Here is a 24,550-nt window from a genome sequence, read left to right as displayed (position 1 = left end):
TTCCACTTATGCCTATGCATCCTTTATTAATGACTTCCTTAAGGCATTCCTAATGCATTGTGTTGTATTTTAATGCACACAGTATTATAAATGACAACTTGGAATGAAGTCACCCATCTCCATCTGCCTTAACAAGTAAAAAATGTGGGAAGAGTCTGGTTCTCAGGATCAATTTCTATTTACACTACCTTCCACATTTAACTATATTATAAGCTGACAAAGTAAAGCTAATTTACTTGTACAGTTTTGAAAATTCAGGAAGATATGCTTCTACAGTCCTGAACTACAGTTTCTTGTCTTCTGGGGAGATATCCTCAGTGCAGAAAATGATCTGCTCATTTGTCAGAATAAAAATAAATGGTAGAACAAGAGGATTTGTTTTTTGGCTGAAAAAGCAGGAACCTGTGCCATAAATACAGCAAATCTTCAGTTCTCAAGGACCAGGATGGGAAGCAACTTCCCATCTGACTTAACATGACAGCTACAAAGAGCAAAGCTACAGTTCTTCATCTACACAGGGAAGAACAAAAGATCCCCCACCTAAGAAAGTAAACCTGCCCGAAGCATATGAAAGCAATAACTTTCAAGGTTCAAGTCCTCCTCTAGTTCATTATGAATTTTACAACAAAACAAACCTTGTCAACAAAAGATGAGTTTCTTGGAACATGCCGAGTTGTCAAAATGTTTTACCAACACCTATCAACTCTGACAACCTTTCTTTGAACCAGGGACACTGGGAATCTGCCAAACACAGTCACACCTGAGTGTGGAAGGTGATTCAGGAATGTGGACTACCTGGTCTCACAGTTCTAATGCAACCTCAGCTTCTAGACAGCTGGGAGGTCAGCATGTAGAATTCTTTCTTACTAATTTGTAATCCACAGCTCTGAGAATAGGGCAATAAAAGAGGCACGATTGTTTTCTTTCCACTGCTGAGGGGCAGGGACAGCAAGCAAAAACCTGGAAGGTTAGGGAGAGGGTATATAAAAGAGAGGATTGTGTGATGATCCAGTGCTGATTCTGGAGGCCTTAGTAACTGCTGAGTGGAAAAAGAAAAAGTTCACTTTAGTATCACATGGCTTGCTGCTGACAGATTTTGAGTGAAATCCATATATTTATTATTTGCAATCCACTTTGTCCAAAATTTTTATTTTGCAAGAAAATATTGGGACTTTTTACTTCAATTGGAATAAAAACTAATTTTGAAGTGTTGGTATTTCCTGAAAGAAGAGAAACCCAAAATTTGGCACAATGAAGCCTTTACTCTTACAAAATTCCTTACAACAATTAAAACTTTGTTAAAATAAGAACTGTAACATTAATTGTCTTAGGACTAGACATCTTTCAGAAGGTGCATTTCACATCATTCACATAAGACCTAATTTTTAAGCTAACACATCCATTTATTTGTCTTCAACTTAGCTGCTGTCAGTAATTTATAAGCAATGTGTTGCTTTTAAATCTATGGCAACACATAGCCAGCTTAGAAATTCAAAATACTATTGCTTTTGTCAGCAAATATATGGAATAACACACAGAACTTCATCCATAACAGTGGAAGGAAAAGTGACTTATTTGAATACCTTGTTTGTCATCTTTCTTTGCATCCTGTAACAGGGCAGAGTTATCAGTTGCCTCTTCAGCTGATGCCTTCTTGAAGAAAGGAGAGGTATTATATTAATGGGCAGAGCACCCACTTATCCACAGTCAAATATTTAATAATACAGACCAACACAAATAAAGGTGATATTTTCTCTTGCACCACGATTTGCTTTGCAAAATAAAGAAGCATAGAGGACCTTCAAAAAGACAACTATAACTGCTTTTTAAGGTACAGCAGTTCCACACCAAGAATTTGGTTCAGAATCACTTAAAATGACTCAGAAGGAACTATAAATTACATGGAAGGAGAAATTTCTAACAACAGAGCCATGGCATTCTGTGTCTTGGTTTCTCTTTGGGTATAACACCTCTGTTAGGGTTGAGGCAACCTCCAGCCCCTGCAGGAGAGCAAAATCCCAGCTGCACTGCAGGTGCAGGTCTGTATCCAAACTCTTCAGGCTGAGGTGGCTGACCCTTGGATTACTCTTTTCTTCCAACATGCAGTCACAGAGATGGGAACAAAAAAATTTCACCAGCACTTCTGTTGGAGGCCCACTCAGGCCTCTGATGAAAAAAAACAGTGAGCTTCACCTCTACCTTATTCCTCAACTTTTCTTTATTTCTGCAGCAACTTATTACACACACATTTGTTTTTCTTCTAACTTCTGCTGCGTAGCTCACAAGAAAGAACCAGGAACAAATTCTACTAGCATTATCTCTAAGAGCAAGGATACACTCTGAAGCCAAAACAAATATAAAGCAAAAGTCAAAAATACCAAACTTCCCTAAATATTAAGCGATGCTGTTTTGTCTCAGCAAGCATGGAAGAGGCTGGGCCTAAAAATGGCCTGATATCCATTTGGCCTAAAAAAATTAATTTACAAACACAGATTTTGCAGATATTACTAAAAAACCCACAAAAATCCCAAGTCAGTATTTCAAGAAGGCCAATTCCACACCAAAAAGCTATCAGATCTTTTCTATAAAGTTGCGTGTGGGATTCCCTAACGCTTCTGAGGAAGCAACGTGGCAAAAACGTGGTGGCTTAAAGACTCTGAAAATGTTTGTGAAACCTTGCACCTAAAAATAAAGAGTGTCAGACTAAAGACCTAATTCAGTGCATGCCTGAATTGATGGAATGACAGATTTCAATCAACTGTGAACATAATATTTCTGAGGGAGTTTAGAGGAATACCAGCCAGTCATTTTATGCATATAGTGTGAAGCTTTGTGGTTTATATTTAAGCTTTTGGCAATGACAAAGCTTGTGAAAAAGAAACAGGTAATGAAAAGAAAGAAAATGAAGAAATAAGAAAAAAACCCAGAATGGTGGGAGGCAAAAACTTGAGGGGAAAAAAAAAAAAAAAGACAAAACAAAACAAAAAATAACTATCACCTTGTCATTTTTTAGCATAAGATCAGCAGTCTTTGCATATTTCATAAGTTTAACAAAATCTAGTGTTCAGGTGACCTGTCTCCTGCCAGTATTTTCTTTATGGATGCATTCAAAAACTGTTCTAATGTACTACAATACTGTAGTTCAGCAGTGACAGTAAAAATGGTCTTCTGAAATTAAATCCAACTGCCTGAACAGATGAAAGGTGAAAACAACAAAGACATGGGGATATGCATAACTGATTGCATTAATAATATAATATTTTTTATGTAGTGATGAACTATCTAAATTATTTCTTCAAGTAACCAAGCTACAAATTAAATTGCAACAGTGAATTACTGCATTTCCCACAGAGGGAGATGAATTACTGATCTTCCAAATGGTACTCATTCAGTGTGTTAGTTCTGAACATAAAAACATCAGTTGAAAAAAAAAATCAAGTAAAAAAAATCTTTCTCAAATCAGTTTTGAGAAGAGATTTCATAGTCCATTAATCTTGGGTAACAAAGGACCAAGATAACAAGACCCTGAAACAAACTAATTGAGAGCTTTGCACTGCATGTCTAGCACACAGACAGTGAAGAAATGGAGCAAAACCAGCCAAACAATTGTAATTTAATCATGTAACACAATTTGTGCTTAGCCAGCAGGCAATTATGCTACAGTCTCTCTTTTTTTTTTTTTTTTCAACCTAGCCATAAAAAAAAACCCTGGTTTTGCAGAACATCTTGCCACCTTGCAGAACCTAGAAACAGCAGAAGATGCAGCTGTCCCCTCAAGTACATTACCTGCCTACAAAGACAGCAGAGTAATCCTGAAAGTTATTGGCAGTGATGGTGAGAATGTCTCAAGGAGAACAGCACAGAGATAAAGCAGAAGAGGTCTGAAAGCTTAACTACTGAAAATCAAATTAAAAAGTAAGCATGAAATGAGGGATTTGTTGCTTGTTTGGGTTGTTTACATTCTGCGCTGTATACTCACTAGAGCTATTTGATAATCACTGTAATATTCCTACTTCACTACACCAGAAAAATTGACAAAGCAAAAAAAACCCCAAACAATTTAATTGCTTAGGGAATCATCTCCTAGTTTTATCCTTACTCTTTACATGCACTGAAGAAGAGCCAAAACACAGACATTTACTAAGATGGTAAGACTGCATCAGACAGGCTACTGAAATGCTACTCTACTACTAAGACACAAAAGATGACACTGAAGGCAGTATTTCTGAGCATTCTGAAATGTATAAAGGAACATTTTCATCTCATGGTCCCAAAGGATGTCCTACTAAAGAGCAAACTTCCTCATAATGTTCCAATACCCAAAGATCACTTTACATATCTGGGTAATGACTCACAAAGCCAGTATCCTAAAACAAGGAGTCTCTATACCACAGACAGAGATACTGAAGTAGATCCTGAAGTCAAGACATTACATAAATTTTTTATTTACATTTATTTAATAATTTTAATTATGGGTATAACAGATAATTATATTTTTACTTTATATTTTAACTATCGTTTATATATTTTATCTATATTTTAACATATGCATTTGAATATGCACATGAAAATGCAAGTGAAAAAGAGAAGATGAGACTTTGGGACCTTGCCTACTGACGAAAAGAAAAAAGCATCCAAAAAGTGGTGTGACAGTTTGTAAGCAGAAGACAAACAATTCCCTCTAAAAACTAATATCCTAAGCTGATGCAGCAAGTTAACTGAAATACTCAGTTGACTCTTCCTGCAATCTGGACATGGAGTAATATATGGACATAGATACACATGCTGACATCAGTGAATGAGTTTTCAATGCAAAACACCTTGAATTTTGCTTCTTGGACTTGTTTAAAATGCGAACATTCTCAAGGGACTGACGAGCTTTGCTGCACAAATGGCACAGTGCAGACACACCAGCGCATCACGGCCTGTGGCACAGTCTCACAGCCTCCTTCAAACCAACCTCCAAAAGTCACAGAATTACCTTGGCTGGAAAAGACCTTCAAGATCATAGAGGCCAACCATGGGCTAACACTGACAAGACCTTAACTAAGCCATATCCACCATGTCTATACAACTCTTAAATACCTACCTCCTGTTCCAGTGCTTGATAACCCTTTCAGTGAAGAAATTCTTCATAACATCCAATCTTAAAAATTCTTCTATGGTAAAGGATCTGCCTTTACTGTCAACAGTGCTACCAGAACAGCCACACTGCTTTCAATACCCAGAGTGAGACTGCTGTTCTTTGGCTGAGCTGCTGTACAAAGAGAAATACCACCCAGGGAGACCACACGTATTTTAGCAGTTCCAGAAGATAAACTGGTTGCTTAAAGCATTAGCTGCAGCGTTGCCCAAAGTGAACATTGCACTCTGTGGCAGCTTAGGAGAGTCTGCTCAGTGGTACCACTGCTGAGCTGAATTCGATGAGGAAACAGCTTGGTTCAGACCCAGGCACTCTCCAGAATAATGCATAGGGAGGTAATAGCTGGAGAACAGTCTCACCAAGCTGGTGTGACATACCCTTACTTTTCAAGTTGGAAGCAGTGTCAGACAGGCCTGTAATTACAATTAGTCTGCCACTTGATTCACTGACTTAAATACTAAACCCTTAAGTCCCACAGCATATATATTCTGAGTTGCAATATCCAGTGGCCATGGTTAGTTCAGCTATACAGGATCTTTAAGTTTTTTAACCTCAGTGATAAACTTCTCCTTAATTTAGTTTTGCTTGCAACAATCTTCCATCACAAGGCTGGTATCTGTTGTGATATTGCTACTAGGGATCTCCATTCTTCCTTCAAAACATTCTTCCCAACTCCTTACAATTACTACCTAGACATTTAGATGGTAGTTCCTTAGACTATGAAAAGCTGGATATTAAAATGGAGACTGGATCACTTAGAGCAGAACTATGCACTCCCATACTGTACAAAATCAGGCATAATTTCAGTCTCCAAAGAGAAAGTACAAGGAATCAGAACAAGACATTTTTTTCTTATCACCAAAACTAGGGGATCAATTGTAGAAATGGAGCACTGTAAATGGAATAAACACTCCAGAACAAGCCAGGAGTACAAAGTCTGCACCTGAAGTCTGGTATTTTGACAAATTCATATTCAAGAGAGATTCCACCTGAGCACTGTCACTGTGCCATCCCTCCTCCTGCAGCACCAGCTCTTCCCAGCATCGCTGCCTCCCAACGCGGGAGGGACAAATGCAGCCCAGCAGGACATGAAGAGCTAAGATGTGTTTCTTTATGAAGAGCTAAGATGTGCTTCTTTATGAAGAGCTAAGATGTGCTTCTCTGCATACTCCAGCATGCACAAGGCTGCAGTCCCTCAGTGATTACTGTGAACTCTTACACAGAAATATCTTCTGAAAAACCCATCGTCCCTCTCCACACATTGAATCAATTGCAGAGAAGGGGTTTGAGATGGCTTTATGAGAATTAGAGGCTCCTGAAGTCCTATAAAAGACAGACAGTTCTGCTGCTATGCATACCACAGTCACTGTGAAGCTGGGCTATTACTCTGCAAGGTAACTACCTTGGTTACCTTGCCTTCCTTCTTACCTCTGTCCGAGAGAAGTCCCGAGTTTGCTGACCACCTGGCAACGACTCAGAGTAACAATCAAATAGTGTACAATCATGGAGGGGCTTCAAAGAAGCTGCAGGGAAAAGAAGAAAAATGAAAAAAAAAACCCAAACAAAACCCACAAACAAACAAATAAGAGACATGCCAAGACTTAGGTTAAAACATGCTTCTTAAGAACTTGTTTCAGCATCATTTTGCCCTTCATTTCTACACATCAGAACTATCTATAAGCCAGGACAAACACCATGAAGATTATTTTCCATCCTGTATTTTGAATAAATCAATGTCATGAAAGGGATAGCATGTGTAATTTCTGCTGTAGAAATAATTGTGAAATTTGAGTGCAGTGAATCTGAGTAAACATTTCAGGACAAACAACAATCAGTTCTCTGTGGAGATAGATACATATATATGTATTGAGGATCTTCATGATGCACTAAAATCGATGGCCAGCAAAAAGCAAGGACAATAAATGCAGAAGATGCTTCATCTTTAGCTAAACAGAATAGAGAGCAGGGGCAGTGGGATGGGGGAAGAGTAAAACTAAACCAACTATCTTCACTCAGAAATACTCACAAGAACCTCATTTCTATTCCACAATCTCAGATCCTTCTCCTGATGTGAATCTGGGATTAGTTAACCTAAGATAAAGCTGTCTTACCAGCTGGAAAACAGCTTCTCCTCAAGATCAATACATGGAAAAGCAGAATAACAAATTCTCACATCAAATTTCTAGTTTTTGGTTAGCATCTAGTTTATCTGAATACAGTAAGAAATATCTCATATTCACAACACAGTGTGTTGCACACAGGACAAATAGCTTTACAGATTCTGGAAATTAGCTTTAATAAAAATTTTCAGAAAAGACGGTGGTGGGTCGAATTGCTAATGGAACTGTGCCAGGATAGCATTTGGCCCTGAGCTTGTAGTTTACAGAACAAGCTATAAAACTATCAAGATTAGTTCATTCTTCAATGGTCTCTCTTATGCTCCAAGTAATTTTATTTTAAGCTTTAACACTCTTATCAGATGAAAATAGTTCACTTGAACTAAATTCTGACTCATTCTGAAACTAATACAACAACCTAATGAAAAACAGGTTCCAGTAATCTTCAGTGGGTTCCTAACAAGCCAATAAAAAAAAAATAAATCAAATTATGAAAACATGAAAATTAAAAGTTTCTCTTGAAAATCTATTTTGAAATTATAGATAAGTGTATGAGGCACTTATTGCTTACTTAACAGTTTGATTTCAGAAGTTGATACTAGAGGGCTCTATGCTTTCTTGTTCAGAGTGTTAGAGTATGTTGATATCTTCTGCTGTTTATTAATGCAAGCCTTTCAAAAGACAGATACCTGAAACCTGACTGGGCAGCAAAACAAATGCAAGACATTTTCATACCCTCAAGCTAACCAAAATTAGCATATTAGCCGAGGTATTTAGTGTGCCCACAAAAAAGCAAGTAGTCTTTTCCCCTGTTCCTTATAGGTCAGCTTGAAATGCTTGGCTGCATGCAACACCATGAAACTATAATCATCTAAGAAAATGGTAGTGCTGAAAGAGGCAAATTTGAGAAAAAAGAGGAGTCCCAGGGAACAACCACAGTTTACCATATCCTTCTTCTCATTGGCATAATGATACCCTACCACTAGAGACAGTTACGTCCACAGTAGTTTTACTCAACAAGAATCTGCATGGAGGATCTTACAAGCTAATTTATGATGGGAACAGGCATGAGAATAGCAAATAAAGTGGTGATCCTGGAGGGAAAAGGGTAGTTGTAATTATGAGAAGGGAATGTAATTAGAGAGACAAGAAGACTTGGAAGTACAGGTTTCACACAAGCTTCTCCTTTTGGATATGAAGATAGCAGATTATAAAGAACATGACTCCCCCAGAAATTACTTCACAAATCTGATACAGTGTGAACATTTAATTTTCCTAACTACAGCTTGATTCGCTCTTTTCCTGTCTTTTAATATATTCAGTGTCATAAAATTTAATGGAGATTTTATTAGGTCTTAAATATTATCCCATAGCACTGTAATTATCATCTGTGATTAATCCTCCTTGCCCTAGAAAGTCATGCACATTTTTTAGATGGAGCAGTATATATTTCGGTGTTCATTTATAATTAAAAGAGACATAACTGAAGAGAACAAATGAAAGGGCAGGTGTCTCGTTGCACACTGTTACTGAGCTATGTTGTATTTTGGATTAATATATTCTTGGACTACACAAAGTGTTGTAATCCCCCTGTCATTACTGTAAATTACTTATAGAAGATTCTGCAGATTACATGAAATGAATCACAAAAAATTCAACCTTGGATACAACAGGTAACTGCATCTAACAAAATATATTAGCATAAAAAGTTCTAAACCAGTCCAGTATCATTTTCAACACATCTTGAAGTGACAGGCACTTAAGGGAAAAATCATCAAAACAGTTAAAAGTCATACAGTCCTGCGAGAAATATTTTGCTACTTGTCACCAGCCACTACTGTTGCTCTGAATGGTACCTGAAGCACATTGGAGCAAAGAGACAGACATTAAAAGGCAGGTAGCATCCCTTCTTCAGCAATAGTCTCTTAAGCATAATTAAAAACACATGCCTGAAAAAGCCACCAGGGAGCCATCAGGCCACGTACCACCCCATCCTACCTGCAGGGTGGAAAACGAAACCTGTCTTAGGGGCTCATTAGTTTTCTGAGATGGCTACAGGAACACAACCTGCTGCAGGGGCATTACCTGTTTGGAGGTACTCGGGCAGCAGAGTCTCTGGCAGCACCTCTGGCAGGGGGTAACCATTCTTCCTCGCAACCACCAGGTGGAAAGCGGCACAAAACTCCGGGAGTGTCAGCGCCCCGTCACAATCCACGTCGCTCAGCTCCCTGTGGGTACAACAGGTATGTGTGTTCCAAGCTGCTACCTCAGGGAAAAATGGGTATGAAATGTCACGGGGAGACAGAAATGCAACTCTGAGAAGGGATATTTCAAAAGACAAGCAGCTCTGTCACTTGCACTTGGTCCTAACTTGTACATTTGTCTTGGGGAAGATGAAGCAAGCTCATTTTCTAATACTGACTTGTTACTTTTTTCTTTTTTAATAAAATATATTTTTTCTTATACATCATGACATATAGTATGATGGTATATATAGTATGATGGTATATATAACATGAAATACATACCCTGTACTTCCAAAGGTGAAATTAACTTTCAAATGGCTGGAAAGGTTTTTGGCCAATCCATGCATGATCTCAAACCAGTTAAAGCAAAAAGTTTAAAATGGACTTCAGCAATGGTTACCTTGCAACTAGCCTCAAAAAAAGAGCTAAATTAATGCTCTTGAAAATTTTAAACAGTATTAACTTCTCACTAAAGTGGTTCTCTTTTTAATGCTCCTCAAACACTAAAGCTGGACTTCAGAAATTCAAGAATTCAATTTTATAAATTAACTAACTTTGCCAGAACTGGGTAATTTTATATCATGAACCCATGGAATAAAACAAATAGACATATAACTTCCTGCTCTTTGAAAATAGGCATTTTTCAAGCTGTTGAGGTTACAGTGACAAAGACCAAGACATCTTATGTGTATACCACAGCAAAACAACCTGATAACATCATTACAAAATACTGATTATCTACTAAAAAGGAATATTTTAAATTTGGCACAAAGAACAGCTTATGTCAGGAACAGAAATAAAACATATTTTATTAACATATTGCATTACTCCACTCTTCTTAGGTAATCTTAAATTTAAATTCCAGCATCCACATCCCCCAACACTATGTTTCTTCAGTTTGGGGTTTTTCTATTTATTTTCACAACTGACAATCTGTTTTGAAAAGATTCCAGACATATTCTTTGACCCTGACAGATGTTTAGGCTCTTGCAAACTTTTTTTCTCATCTCTCTTTATAAAGGCATATGTAAAGAAAAATGTTTATCAGCACTTCTGATCTATGTTTAAAACTGGTCCTCCTAGCCAAGATGCAAGGATGACACTGAATCGCAGAGTACCATATTTTTTATGGAAATATAATACAATCCTTGTCAAATGTTATCACGCACAGTTCCATCCACAATTGTTTCCAAATAAGCTCATTAAAAGGAAGTGTACTGATTCATTAGAAAAGCACTGATGAATTATGTAGCTGTACTTACTAAAAATTCAACATTAATTAGGCCACCTCTGACAAAATACAGCTAGGAACATAAAACCAAAACTACATGTAAAACATTCCAGAGGTGCTTCTCCCATGTCCCATTTCATGAAAAAATGGCAGTTCATTGAGCTACTGATGCTGCTTACAACATACTTAAGAACAGCTCTCAGTTATACATCACTGTTTAAACCTTCCCAGTCCTGCTGAGTAGATGTCCATCTTTCCAGAAAACAAGTATGTCAGGAAGACTATGAGCACACTGCTGTTTGGACCTGAAAATGGTTCTGGAGGTAAAAGCAGTAATTATAACTGAAGACACCTTTCAAAATTTAACAATAATTCTTGACTTTAAGTGTGTTTTTTAAAAATGGAATACACATCCCCAACACTATTACAGTACTCACCAGATGTGAGAAAGCTCTGGGATGGGGAGTTTTGATTTTGTGAAGAAATTCTTTGCCACAGAACCTGTTGGGAAAGCATAACTTATCAACCACTGAAAATTAATTCTCTGATTATTTACCTTTGGTCAGGGCTCCCATGACAGAAGCAGCTGCTTACTTTACATCCTACAGATGCTCAGATTAACTGGATGCTAATACAGCTGTTGGGCCATTTGTTGTTTGTTGAATAAATGAGAGAGAAAGCCAGACAGAGCTGTTGACCTCATTTCCCCATTCCCTCCATATGGGAAAAATAAAGGAAAACATGATTCAGCACTGATGATTCTTACAAGTATAATTAGTATGTCATCAGTGATGACATAACACAGGCAAAAAGCCTTGCTTCACCCAGAAGCCATGTGTGTGGCAGTATAGGGCCCCAGTGTCTGTACTGATCTCCAGAGACACTGCTTCAACCATCACTTTTCCCTGCAGAGGCTCAAAAATTATGGAAAGAAAAACAACCAAACACACACAAAAAATAACAAACAAATTGAAAAACCCTAAAAAATCCAGGACATTCAGACAGCACATAGCTATTGTCCTGCTGCGGGCGTTCTCACTCACCCTGACACAAAAAACCTTCTTCTCCTAGCTAAGAAGTCCACTTCTTCACCACGCAGGCTTACAAAACATGAGGCAACATAAAGCACAGACTTCTCAGTCTACACTCCCCTGCCCTTGGGCATTCAGGCCCAGTCGCTCGCTGCAGTAGCTAAGAAAAGCTGTCACTGAGACAGGCCCAAGACTTACCTCGCCCAGCACGTCCTCTCCAACGCTGGACACCAAAAAGAGGAGTGCATGACCATGACAAAGCCACACAATAATGGCTCCAGAATATCCCTCAGCCTCTGGCCACATGTGATTCAGGAACTTTCTCAAGCAAGGGTAGCAGTTAATTGCTGACAGATTTTTCAGTCACAGATTTCTCAAATAATTTCCTAAACCCAGACAAACCTCTAGCATCTCTATCACCTTGTAGCAAGCTTCCTGCTGCTTAATTATTTTACAATGTTGCGGAAGCTCAAATTCACCAGTAATAAACATTCAGTTTGGATGTGCAAGGGCTGCCTGAGAATCTTGCTCACCACAAAAGAAAATGCATAACTACCAGAGAGGCTGCATATGCCTATATATATGCATACACAGTTACACACATAAACAACACTGTAAGGAAATACAAGGTTGTTGAACAATCATTTTCTCTTTCAAGCAAATCTTATGAAGGACACTTAACTGAGGAAAAGAACAGACGTAGCACTAATTTCTGTCAGCAGCAGGCAATTTATTTCAACTTTTTTCTGGCTCCAAGCCTCCTGATCCCCAGTAACACAGCAGGGCTCAGTAAAGTTGCCTCAATTTAAAAATGGTGGCATCTTCTTTGCAAGACTGACTGTACCTTCCTGAAGTGACTCCTCTCACTAGCAGTCTGATTCTCCTATTCAGGATGGAAATACAGTCTCAATGTGCTGTCAACAACACTTTTACCAGGTGTGTGCATTCCATGATTTGCTTTTAATCACATAAAGGGCAAAATCTCAGTCCCTCAGAGGTCTGACTTCTGTTGGGACTCTGTTGTGTCGACATACAACAGTTCACTGCTTGCTTCATCACATAGGATGCTGCCCTATTTCTGCTGGAAAATCAAGCACAACCCTAAAGGCCTTTTCAGCTCAATATACACTGGAGGTGTGTTCCATAAATATAGTGGATCAAGTACAGACACAGCTCATTTCAATTTTTACTGAATTTCCAGCATTTCTCCCTTAGATGTAATTATTTTCTGAAATCAAGAAATTTAGGAAAAAAAACCATAATGGCCACAATATTTGTTTGCTCTTTGAGTTGCCTGCCTTTAAAAAAGAAAATACAATCAACTTTTTCTCATAAACTCACTCCAGAGGAAAAAACCAAATTCATTCATCTAGTTAACACCTCTCACTTGTCAGCCTGGTCCCTCTACTCCACACACATGGAATTTGGTAAAAATTACCTGAAATAAAGGAGTTTAGGTCGGGCTGCAGGGACCTGAACTGGTTGATGTAGTAGTCCCGTTGCTCCTCTGTTATCCTCCAGGGGTCATCTGAGTAGTGGGTGCTGCTGTCCTGCTGCTCCCGCTCCACTGAAAGAGACTGAAGGGAGGGACACTGGCACCAGCTGCAAGCAGGGGGCCAGAAGAGCACTTGGAACCTCAAGAAACAAAATTCGCTCTCTTCTATTAGCAGACATGTAGTTTAAAAGGACAAGAAGCAGAAATGGCCACGCTGATTACTGTTCCACTATTTGTCTATTAAAACAGAGGTTAATGTTAAGTATCTTTACCCAGGCAATTAAGGGAAGTTTTACATAGAATCACAGAATGGTTTTGGTTGGAAGGGACCTTAAAGATCATCAAGATCCAAACCCCCTGCATGGGCAGGGACACCTTCCAGGTTGCTCAAAGCCCCATCCAACCTGGCCTTGAACACTGACAGGGAAAGGGCATTAACAACCTCCCTAGGCAACCTATTCCAGTATCTTACTACCCTCCTGGTGAATAATTTCTTCCTTATATCAAACTTAAATCTACCCTCTTTCAGTTTAAAACCATTACCCCTTTGCCTGTCGCTACTCTCTCTGGTGAAAAACCCCAGCCCAGCTTTCCTGTAGGTCCCTTCAGGTATTGGAAGGCCCCTATAAGGTCTCCCCAGAGCCTTCTCTTCTCCAGGCTTAACAGCCCCAACTCTCATCCTGTCTTCATAACAAAGGTGCTCCAGCTCTCTGAACATCTTTGTGGTCCTTCTCTGGACCCTCTCTTTACAGGTCTGTATCTTTCGTGTGCTGCAGGAGAGGTCTCACAAAACCAGAGTGGAGGAGCAGAATCACCTCCCTCACGCTGCTGGCCATACTGTGATGCAGCCCAGGATGCAAATGGCCTTCTGGGCCACGAGCTCACACTGGTGGCTCATATCAAGCTTCTCATACCTAAGCTAAATGGCCAAAGATCAAAGCTAAAGGAAAAAGGAAAGAAAAAAAGAAAAAGAAATGACTACTGCTGACCAAAAAAAGGAAAATCCAAGACATACTTTATTAACTCTGGATTCATTTGGGGGGCTTGTTTTGGCTGCCATGCATTACAGCCCTGAACTGCACACTATAGACCTGAAACGGATGGAACCAGTGAGGTCCTAAGACTGTATTTATGCAGCATGGTGCATGAAGATTCAGCTTTGCAAGAAACTACGTTTTTAATCTTAGTAGTAGTGTTTTAACTAGAGCTGTACTGCTTCTGGACCCTCTATAACCCAGGTAAATTGGTACACGTTATGCCATGTTGGGGAGACATACAAACTCCTGGAGACCTCCTCAATTTTCTCCACTTCCCACAATTTATATAAAAATCCTGCTTCAGGAAGAAGAATATTCTGGAGAAGGACATTTTAATCATGTCTCTGTTTTCTGGTTGACTTGTTTAAGGGAAGTCTGTATGTTTGGTAGATTGGGTAGGGGTGTTTAGAAAAGGGCTGCTGGTTCAATGAGTGTCTTTATTAGGTCACAGGCTGGACTTGATGAACTCGGTTGTCTTTTCCAACCTCAGTAATTCTGTGATTCTGTGATAAACTAGAACAATAGTATTTCAGATGCTTTAGGCCTGGATGACAATACTTTTAAAAAGAGAGAGCAAGAATCAGCAATAACCAGACTCCAGCAAGCACCACAACAGCCCCTTCTCTGACATGCCTTTAAATTTCCTAAGAATCAAACACAAAACACCAGTTCCGAAATACATCAAAAGATCCCTGAACTAGGCAATATCATAAAGCTGTAAATTAATTTTCATTTTAAAGAGATGTACAAATGCACCCAATTTCATTTCAAGTTAGCATGGATTATGTGATTCTACCTATAGGTCTTTTCCTGAGGCTCAGGTGACATCTTATTATAAGCATCGGGTGCTACACTCTAAGGAAAAGGTACTGAGTCTCTGAGTCTGACATATTTAGGAAAAAAGCTCTCCCTTAGGAGAGCTTTGTCCTTCCTTAGGGCAAATTACCTGTTTGCATAATAAATGCACAGCAGGCATACTAGAACATTGGATAGATTCGCTTTTGCAACCAGCAGGAAAACATGAGACCCATCTCATAAAAGCAAACAAATGCCCAGAAATTCATTTATTCTGTTTAAGATGAGATTCAACCAACTGGGGTGGAAAAAACCAAAATATTAGAATATTAGACCATAAGTTACAAATTCCATGCATGTGTTACACAGGGCATTCTATATCAAGTAGGAATCTGTGAAACCTCATCTGTTTTAAATGAAAATGTTTCACTTTTGCTAGGATAGCCCCAATTTTTTTTTTTTTTTTGATCTGAAGATTCTCAGTCTAGTCTTCCTATTTGGTGTTTCTCATCCTTCTTAACTTCAGCAATTTAATTAACTGGATTATTTACTTTGATTTCTCCTTCCCATCAGCTTTTTAATTTCTTTTTCATATATTAAAGAGCACATTTCAGCCTCTAGTCTAGATACAATTTGCAGAACACTTTTTACTTTTGAAGAGAAAAATCATCATACTCTTTTTTTTGCCCCTCTATTGTTGCATTACTATTACCACTAAAGAAAAAGCAGCAACTCATTACCCGATTAAGAGTCGAACAGGCGACTGCAGGTTTGGCTCCATAATTCCCTGATGATGGTCCATCTTGCTGGTGAGTAGAATGCCTGACTTCATATGGAGCTACAGACATTTAAAATTAAGCATATATAAATGAAAGGATAATAAAAAAGATTCTATCAGGCTAAAGGAAATCATTAAATGCCTCAAGGTCAAAAAATCTTATTTGTGAACTTAAAATCCAAGTCCATTCTGTCAAGCACCCCCAGGTGAAACTAGTACCATAGTATCAAAGTCTATTTCGTCTTCTGCAACAAAACTCCAGCCACACACTTGTCTTTCACATTGTATCATTCTTCTTCAGATATTACTGACAAAAACCACCAGTTACATATTACTAGATAACAGAAATTATTGGTCACCATGTTTAATTACATATTTATATAGCCTGGTTATGTATTTATCCATTGGAGATACTTACAGCCATACATAGCAAAAGAATCCATTACAAATGAGAGTAACTGAACTGAGCTGCAAAAAATATGCCTTGACTGATTTTCTATATACTCTTCTCCTCTTTTACCTAATGTCTGTTGAAAAATCAAAATATACAACTCACCACCTTACATTATTTGGAGTAAAGTTAGCAAAGAAAAATAGCAATTACTTCTTTTGCAAAAACACGTCACTGACACTCCACTGCAGCAAATATAGTAAGTGGTGACATAATACCATGTTTAAGAACAATGTTTTAAAAATAGGCCAAGTATGCAAACACAAAGGCAACTCACTTGCAAACCCTTGCTGAGCTGAGAACTTCTGCTGCCAGCCTATTTAAAATGTACAGTTTCATAGGACAGTCTGCATTAGACAGACAGAACTTAAGAGTCTTAATGGGAAGGAATACTAAGAAAATCTTAAAAATTTTTAGTTTAGGAAGACCTTAAATATTACACCCCTAAGCCCCTCACTTTCCTAAGTAGCCTTATCCTCTATTGAGATCTATTTTTGTTCCTGTATAAGTAACTTCTAATTTTTTTTTTTTTTTTTTTTTTTTTTTTTTTTTTTTTTGGGGGGGTGGGGGGAGAGTAAGAATTAAAATATAAAAAAAAAAAAACAAACAAAACAAAACAGGAAGGAAGTTGGGAAAGAGGCAGATGCCCTTGGAGTGAAGATTTAGGGACAAAGCCACACTGATGTGTGTTTGCTAGCAAGAAAAGCATCCAAAACTACAAAGAAAAAAAAGACTATATAGTCATGACTGCAGTGTGAAGGGCTGCCCTTGAAGGCAGACTGTCCACCTCCTGCATGCCCACTAACCCACTGGCTTTTTAGACCCACACTTATGAGACCTGCAAGGGACCTAATCTTAAAGGCCAAGAAGAACCAGTAGGTCACCTAGTCTGGCACTGGTACAGCAGCAGGCATTAATATGTTACCCACTCGCTCCCACTGAGAACACATTTGGCTGAAGTATCTCCAGTAGGATTAAAAAAGGAGAGATCCTTTTTCTGGAATACAGAAGAAATTTCCTTTCCATTAAATAACCATTTTGTTCTACACCTCTAGGATTTTATCACCTTAAACATTCAAGTGGTTGAATAATTAATTTTAGAAGAAGTTGATTGGATTGGATGCTTCTGCCTCTACTCACCTTCCACAGGCACTGATTCAGTGAGAAATTTCACCACAGTTTTGACTGTAATCAACTTCAGAAGAAATAACAAAAAAAAACCCCAACACCCAAAATATTCAAAATAATCATAGCACTGACAGATCAGGGGCAGAGTTACAGAAAACAGCAAAGCACATGACAGGGAACACAGTTGGCTGCTCCCAATGGCTGCCTCCTGCCTGGCTCTTCAGGGTGTGGGCTCTCTGCCACACATCCCCTTCACTGGAGCAGAATATGTGCCACAGCAGAAGACAACCTCACTCTAGCTATTCATTTCAGATGTCACCCATCAATACTTTGATCAGTTATGTTGAGGGTGGGGTGTGGAAAAATCCCATCTCTGAACAAAGAACAGTTAACCTAACCAGCACATGAATGGCTGTGACTCAATACTGGTATAGTTTTCCCATGAAGGCCACTTGATAATGTTGAACACACTGTTATCATGGTAGTGAGTTTCCAGATGTTGTAACAGCCCCGCTTTTTCACTCATTTCTATAAGAGGACAACAAGTACTGAACCAGTGTGTTTGATTCCTCACTCACTGCAAACACACTGATTGAAAGCCGGTGGGATGCTACACCAATGCCTGTTACTGTGCCACCTTGGTCACCAGTTGTTGCAATCAGGTGAGTACAGATGCCTTATACAAAACAGGAGTTTCCAACACCTTAGTAAAACTGGCTTCTGCCCCACTGCCTTCTTACTAAAATTGGGACGTTTTGCCACCTCCTATAATGGCAGTGAGATCAAGGACAAAGCACCTATGCAGTGCCTTATTTTCATCTGTTTTGCCTAAGATACATTGTGGGACTGTTTTTATATTCATGTCCTATTGTTATTTTCATTATGAAACTGGAGATATGAATATCCTTTTCTGCAAAGAAAGGTTCATAGCCAATCTTAAAACTTATACAGCATGTACTTGAACCAGGAGTGGGCTTTTCTTCCCCTCTCATGAGACCAAAAGCATCATGTTCTCTGACAATACTCACAAACACTGTCACTGGGATATATTGCACAGAATCTTGTCAGAAATTAGGCATTAGCATTTATTTGAAAGCAGTGACATGTAAATCTAATTTACCAGAAAGTGAAAAAAAAAATGAACAATCAGAATAAAATTAAATGACCGAACTGTTTTCCAAAAATATAGGTCAAGTTAAGCATTAAAATCATTAGGCTGATGGTCAGCATGTGAAATCTGGATGCTTCTGAGAATTTAAATAAAGGAATGACTAAATACAACATGTGCAACCCCACTTTTTATCCTACCTCCATGCTGCTGCTCCACCCCACTTCTTGATTTACCATATCCGTAACTTAAGGGTATTCTCTGGTAAGTAGATGGAGAAGCAGGTGGTGAGCAGATTGGAGACATTGATGGAGACTTGGGTTCCTATTTCAAAAACACACCAACACAAAATGGAATTCAGAGATGACAGCAAAACAACCAAACAATCCCGCATGGCAATCTGAACATGAACAGCACAATGGACAAAGCAAACGCTGTAGTTCCCCGAGGCCCTTTATTGCCAAGAAAAGGCTTCTTAAAAAAAAAAAAAAAAATGGTAAAGACAGAATTTGGTATTGAGCCTTCAAGAGGTAAAGCATGACAATGCTACAGCAAAGTTTTACAATGAAGAGCTTAAGGTAATTTACTTCCAAAAGATGCCTGCAGAAGTATATGTAAGAAAGCTTAATGTGAGAGGGTATCATTTGAATTTACTTAGCAGATTTAGTTAGGGTGAGTGCATTTTTCGTGGGAGAGCATTTTTTATATCAAACACTTTAAAAAAATTAAAATATATCTCCACATCGGTATTTTAAGCACTCTTTGTATATTTAAGAGTTACTGAGTATCTATCCTACAGTGTTCTCTTTACCTTCACTTACAAATTGCTGAAGTAAGTGATCCTGAAACAGTTTATTGCAGAAAGAGGAAAATGTAACACAACACAGATAACCTAGATGGAGCCAGGGATTTGAGGGAAGCATTCTGCTTCAGTGTCAGTGCAAATAGGAGTACATGCTGTGCTCCCTCATCCTGTTATTCCACCCATGTATCTTGTCATCATCTCATTCCTGTTGGTTGACCTCAGGCTGGGAACGCTGTTACTCATGCCCTGTGATAAATGTCTGCATGCACGTTACAGGAAGACAAGGTACCTGCCACCAGGCATTTACCACACAACCCAACACGGTACCAGAAGAGAAGGTGTCAGGCCTGGGCAAAATTATGCAAATTGCAAGTGACTTCACAGCACAAATTTATCTGAATAAGCACTCTCAAGTCTCCTAAATACAGGTAATACACATCTCCCTGAGACAGCTTTATTAAACTGGCAACTCAGAACAACAAGACTCTGGGATGTTGTTTCTCTGGGAACAAAAGAAAAGCAGGTTTCTTCTGGACTGCTCCTAGAGGAGACTAGAATGGAAGAAAACCTGGTGGCATTACCCCACCCAGAAACAGTGCTCCATGATTCAACACCTCTTCTCCAACTGAGGATTTCTGTAGTGACTAAGCACTGTAATGGCCAGGAGAAATTGCTCACTTTCCTGTTCAATTTCACAGACAGGTTTCTATTTGCTGCTCCTCCCCTAGTCCTCTCCAAGAAACAGTGATGGCCTAAGTAGCAGGATATATAATAATGTAGTATTACCGGACTAAGTGGCAGGGTATATAATATATATGTAATAGGCTATTACAGAGCTGACAAGCTTTATACAAGCTCATACAGAGAACTGCCTTCAGAGATGCAGCTGGGATGTATCAAAATCAGAGCACAGCCTCAGTGGGGATTATTTGCACATCAGGAGTTCATCTTCTATCTAGCACTGCAAAACTGAGTAAGGTCATGTGACTGTAATCATTTACAGGACCACAAAAGGAGGACATATATTGAAATATTGGTCTGAAGGAGACAAGCCTGTTACCTGTTTGTCCCCTTCATCTGTTCTTTTGCAGGAATTTTTTTCCAAAGTTGCATGTGGAACCTGAAATTTAACTCCATGGAGTTCTGCTGGAGTCCCGTAACGTACTTCACTGTCACTTTTCAGCGCCACAAACCGCGGCAGAGGCAATTCTTCATTAAAAGAGAGAAAAATTTAATTGAGACTACAGAACAGTAAAAGCACTTTAAGCAGTATCATCTTCTAAAACCAGTTAGAAGTTTATCTTTAAGAGAGTGCTATTTAAATTTTGTAACATTTGTAAGCACGGAACTCCTGTTATTATTTTATGTCCTCATAAAAATGTGAATGTTAAACAAAGCTACATTCACTAGCTTAATATATAATCTCTCCATGCAAAGAGAAAGAAATAAGCCTTGTGCACATTACTAAAGCAAGTGGCAAACTCATTTCCTGCCTTGAAAACGTTGTCTGTAATGAAAAGAATAGTTTCCCACAGAAACTGTAGGACTGATGAATTAATCAGTCAGGATCACAGTGTCCTCAACACTGCCATCGTAAAAGGAACAAATTAGAAACGGTTGGGTTCAGAGATCATGCCAAGGCCTGATGAGACGGCTGTGTCAAAGGGTCCCACATCATGTCTGCTCTGCAGAGCAGAAAAGTGACACTGTGTGATGAGTCGTGATTATTTTGAGGAATTACCATTTATTTTTGTGCACAGTCACTCTGAAAGATCAATACAATTAGAATTAACAGAAAGCTCAAAACTGAGCAAAGCCATACATCACCTCTGTAACTATTTACACCTGCAGGTACTACCAGGAAGAAAAATAAATCAATTGGAGCTTGATTTATGCTATTCACCCCACTCTAGAGGCACTCATACATTTCAAGAGAAAACATAATTAGCACCAAAAGTGTTTCAGTAAGTAAGAAGGATATCAATACAAGGACTGCAAGTACCCTTCTTCACGCAAATCCGTGGATCATCAGCACGTGCTAGACTTGTAAAACACACAGTAAATCTCAGTTCAGGTTTCTAATTCTGTTTGTTAGGCTTTGTTCTTCTGGGTTTTGTTTTGTTGGTTTTGTTTGTTTGTTTGTTTCCAAATTAACATCCTTAGAAAGGACAGCAATGCAAGACTGAGTACACAACCTGTCAGTATGGAAGCCTGACAGACAAAACCAGGCCACCACGCTTCACATCTGGTTTCAACTCCCCTGCCAGTGAGGCACCAAATCAAACCATGCTGGCTGCATCTGATCCTCTCCACTCTGTCAGGAGTTCTGCAGGAGCTCAGCTCACAAAGATCTGCACATGCTCGCAAGTCCATCTTCCTGCCTCAGGAGGGAGCAGACCTGGGAGCCCCATCCCTGCACCTTGTAACATGGGTCAATTTTACATTTTATTGCCTATAGCAAGGAGAGCAGAGCAGAAAATGCACTGGGAGCAGTGACCTGATTGGTCACTATGTGGCTATGGCTAAATCCTCTGTTTCCTCCCTTCTTTCTGATCTTGTGGCTGGTTGTATCACTGTCTTCAGCAGGATGGTGGCAAACACTCTTGTCCTGACCGTGGCCTCATGGCATGGAATAAACCATGAGACATGGGCTTAAGCCTGTTCAGGCTCAAAAAAACCAAATGTTTTGAAGCCTGAGCCCTGCTGAGGCAGAGCATGCATCATCATGGCAGGAACACTGAGTTCCTTCCATTAAGTTGCTATCAAGGTTTCGCAGCTAAAAGGGAGCTGCTTTCTCTCTTCGTTGATCGAGTTTGATAAGCCTCTTTTAAGAAGCATTTTTCTCCAACAGTAATGGTACATTTAATGTTAGTGTCAATTCATTGGGAAGAACAAGTCTGTTTTCTATTACATCTAATACATGCTTTCATGCCTACTGATAGGAACAATTACAATTTTTTAAGCACTACTCATTTATTTCAGCAGGATTGCTCGTTTAAAAAGACGAGGGTTGCAAGCTGCCCTGAATAGGGGGACCCCTGACCTGCCCATGCCCCCTGCAACACATCTCCACCCAAAGCAGCTATCAGCTCCCACTCTGCACAGCTGTCAAGACAGGAGGCTGAAGGTAAGACAGAAATGCATGCCCAGCACTGATCAGCTGTCATTCATGCCATTCCTTTAGTAATGCCTCTTCCAGACAGGAATGTCATCTCAGCTTTGCCATCCACATAATTCACTGCAATTTTCTACCAGTCACTTAGAGAATGCAACATGACCTCCTACTCCTTCCCTGCTCCTCAAGGTACAGTTGTTTCAAAGACACATCAGAAGAGAAGTTTACCACCGCAGAGAGCTGACAAGCACCAGAGAAAGCAAGAAGTGCCTAGCAGTGCAAGCAAAATTTCCTACTTACCATTCTTAATACTCTCAATCTGTACTGGGAACCCAGACTGCGCTGCCGCAATTAACTTCAAAGCAATATAAAACTGAGCAGGACCAAAATAACCCACACGCTTGGCTCCACAAATTTCTGTTATCTGAGAGAGAAGAGAGACATTGCTGGTTAAATACATTTCACTCTTCAAGGGAATGTAACACCTCTATATAAAGAAAAAGTTCTTTAAAAATGCACAAAGCTTGTTGTATTTAAAGTTTGCTATTAACCACATTCTTTTCAACTCAAGACATTGATGTATGATCACATTTCCCTTAGTAAATTGAACAGGTACCTAAGCGTTTCAGCGGCATTGCTGGGTAAGTAGCACTGCTATCATAAAACAGCTTACAGGCTTTGATACTACGTAGGATTTTAAAAGCAGAGGAAATCGTAACTTTTTAAGTACACTGTCCATCATGGAAGATATGGCATTCACAGAAAATGGTTCTTAATATTAGCTTTTATTAACAAGAGTTCAGGCAGTTACTGTAACTGGAACACAAAAGCAACACAAGAAATGCCCCATTGCAGTGCTTGAGCAGAAAGCTTTTCTTTGTGAAGAATTAACAGAGTCTTAGCACCGAAGCTTAGTTTCTGTACATACTTCAGTGTTTGCTGTTTCATTTCACCCAGTCACCCCTACGAAGCAAATAGCTCCACGTCCACAAACTCACACAACAGGTTTCACAGGCGTCATTTCTCCCATGCAGAGAGCTCCCAGATTTTCACAAACCTCAGCTGAGCACCGAGGTTAGAACAAAGCCCCATCCTCCCCAGATGTACAACTTCATCTTGTTTTTCTGAGAATACACCTAGATTAGCAATGTTTCCTGGCTGGTGAGGCACATCGCCTGCATGCAAGCCAACAACAGAGCTGTGCCAATTCTTCATGGCCAAGTGCTGCTCTACAAAAACTCCATCTGTGGACCACTCCCAAGATACAGCAGCATGACAGAAACTATTCCTATGTCATGTGTATGAGTAAATATTACAAATTAATAATCTACTTTTTTTCCAATTTATTTTTATATGTGTGTACACACACACAAGTGGAAAAATGTCAGCTGAAAAAAAAAAGTTTTGGTATAGTAATTCTTACTAATCAAAGAAAATTATTGTCACATGAACTCTCTCCTCTGAATGTGGCTTCTGCTTTGACTGAATGAGCTCTGGCTTCCTTCTTTTGCTGTGCATTTTGGAGATGCATAGCTCAATTGCTTGATCACAAGATCTATCAAGCAGCTTTCTTTTCTCTTACAGCATGATTAAAAAGGGATATCAAATCTATGTTCAAGGACAGTTTCAATTAACCAGCAACATTTGCTATTCCTTCTCCTCTACATACCCTTTTTCTGAAGCCACTCCAGCTTTTTTTTTTTTTTTTTTTTTTTTCCTTCTCCCTCTATTGCTGGCCATACTTATTTTCCTGTGGGAACGCAGGGCACTCAGCATCTGCCAGAGATAGATGGTGCTGAATGTTGAAGCATGATTAAAAATGGGAGCATGCTGGGGAGGGAGGAACAGGTGGAGCCAAACTCTTTGGAGGAGAGCTGTGCCCTGCCAAAGGGAAGGGAAGAAGCACATCACATCCACCTCAGTGGATGGCATAATGCAGACCCCAGTGCTGCAAAGGGCTCCCTGCTGCCATAAGGAGTGTCCCCTGTGGGATCCCACTGCACTAGGGTCCCTCAGCAGCAGCCTTCCAGGGTCCTGGGGCAGGAGCTGCCACCAGAGGTGGCCAGAGGG

The 24,550-nt window shown here is 39.4% G+C and overlaps 1 protein-coding gene across 4 annotated transcripts in view; it reads right to left on the bottom strand.

Moving 5' to 3' along the window:
* REPS2 (RALBP1 associated Eps domain containing 2) overlaps positions 1–24,550 on the bottom strand; it is a 96,972-nt gene that overhangs the window by 40,150 nt on the left and 32,272 nt on the right. For 3 of the 4 annotated variants that reach the window (XM_071748994.1, XM_071748985.1, XM_071748968.1), the window contains exons 2-10: positions 22,781–22,904; positions 20,426–20,574; positions 18,761–18,884; positions 15,836–15,933; positions 13,207–13,345; positions 11,175–11,238; positions 9,346–9,488; positions 6,572–6,666; positions 1,584–1,653 (exon numbers count right to left, since the gene is read on the bottom strand). In XM_071748994.1, coding sequence (XP_071605095.1) covers positions 1,584–1,653; positions 6,572–6,666; positions 9,346–9,488; positions 11,175–11,238; positions 13,207–13,345; positions 15,836–15,933; positions 18,761–18,884; positions 20,426–20,574; positions 22,781–22,904 — 1,006 coding nt within the window. The remainder of the gene's footprint in view (positions 1–1,583; positions 1,654–6,571; positions 6,667–9,345; positions 9,489–11,174; positions 11,239–13,206; positions 13,346–15,835; positions 15,934–18,760; positions 18,885–20,425; positions 20,575–22,780; positions 22,905–24,550) is intronic. The other variant, XM_071748977.1, reaches the window with a different exon arrangement.

This window comes from Heliangelus exortis, chromosome 1 (genome assembly GCF_036169615.1).
Source record: "Heliangelus exortis chromosome 1, bHelExo1.hap1, whole genome shotgun sequence".
Classification (NCBI taxonomy): domain Eukaryota; kingdom Metazoa; phylum Chordata; class Aves; order Apodiformes; family Trochilidae; genus Heliangelus; species Heliangelus exortis.
Note: the sequence above shows the minus strand (reverse complement) of the source record. Positions and strands in the feature narration are given on the sequence as shown.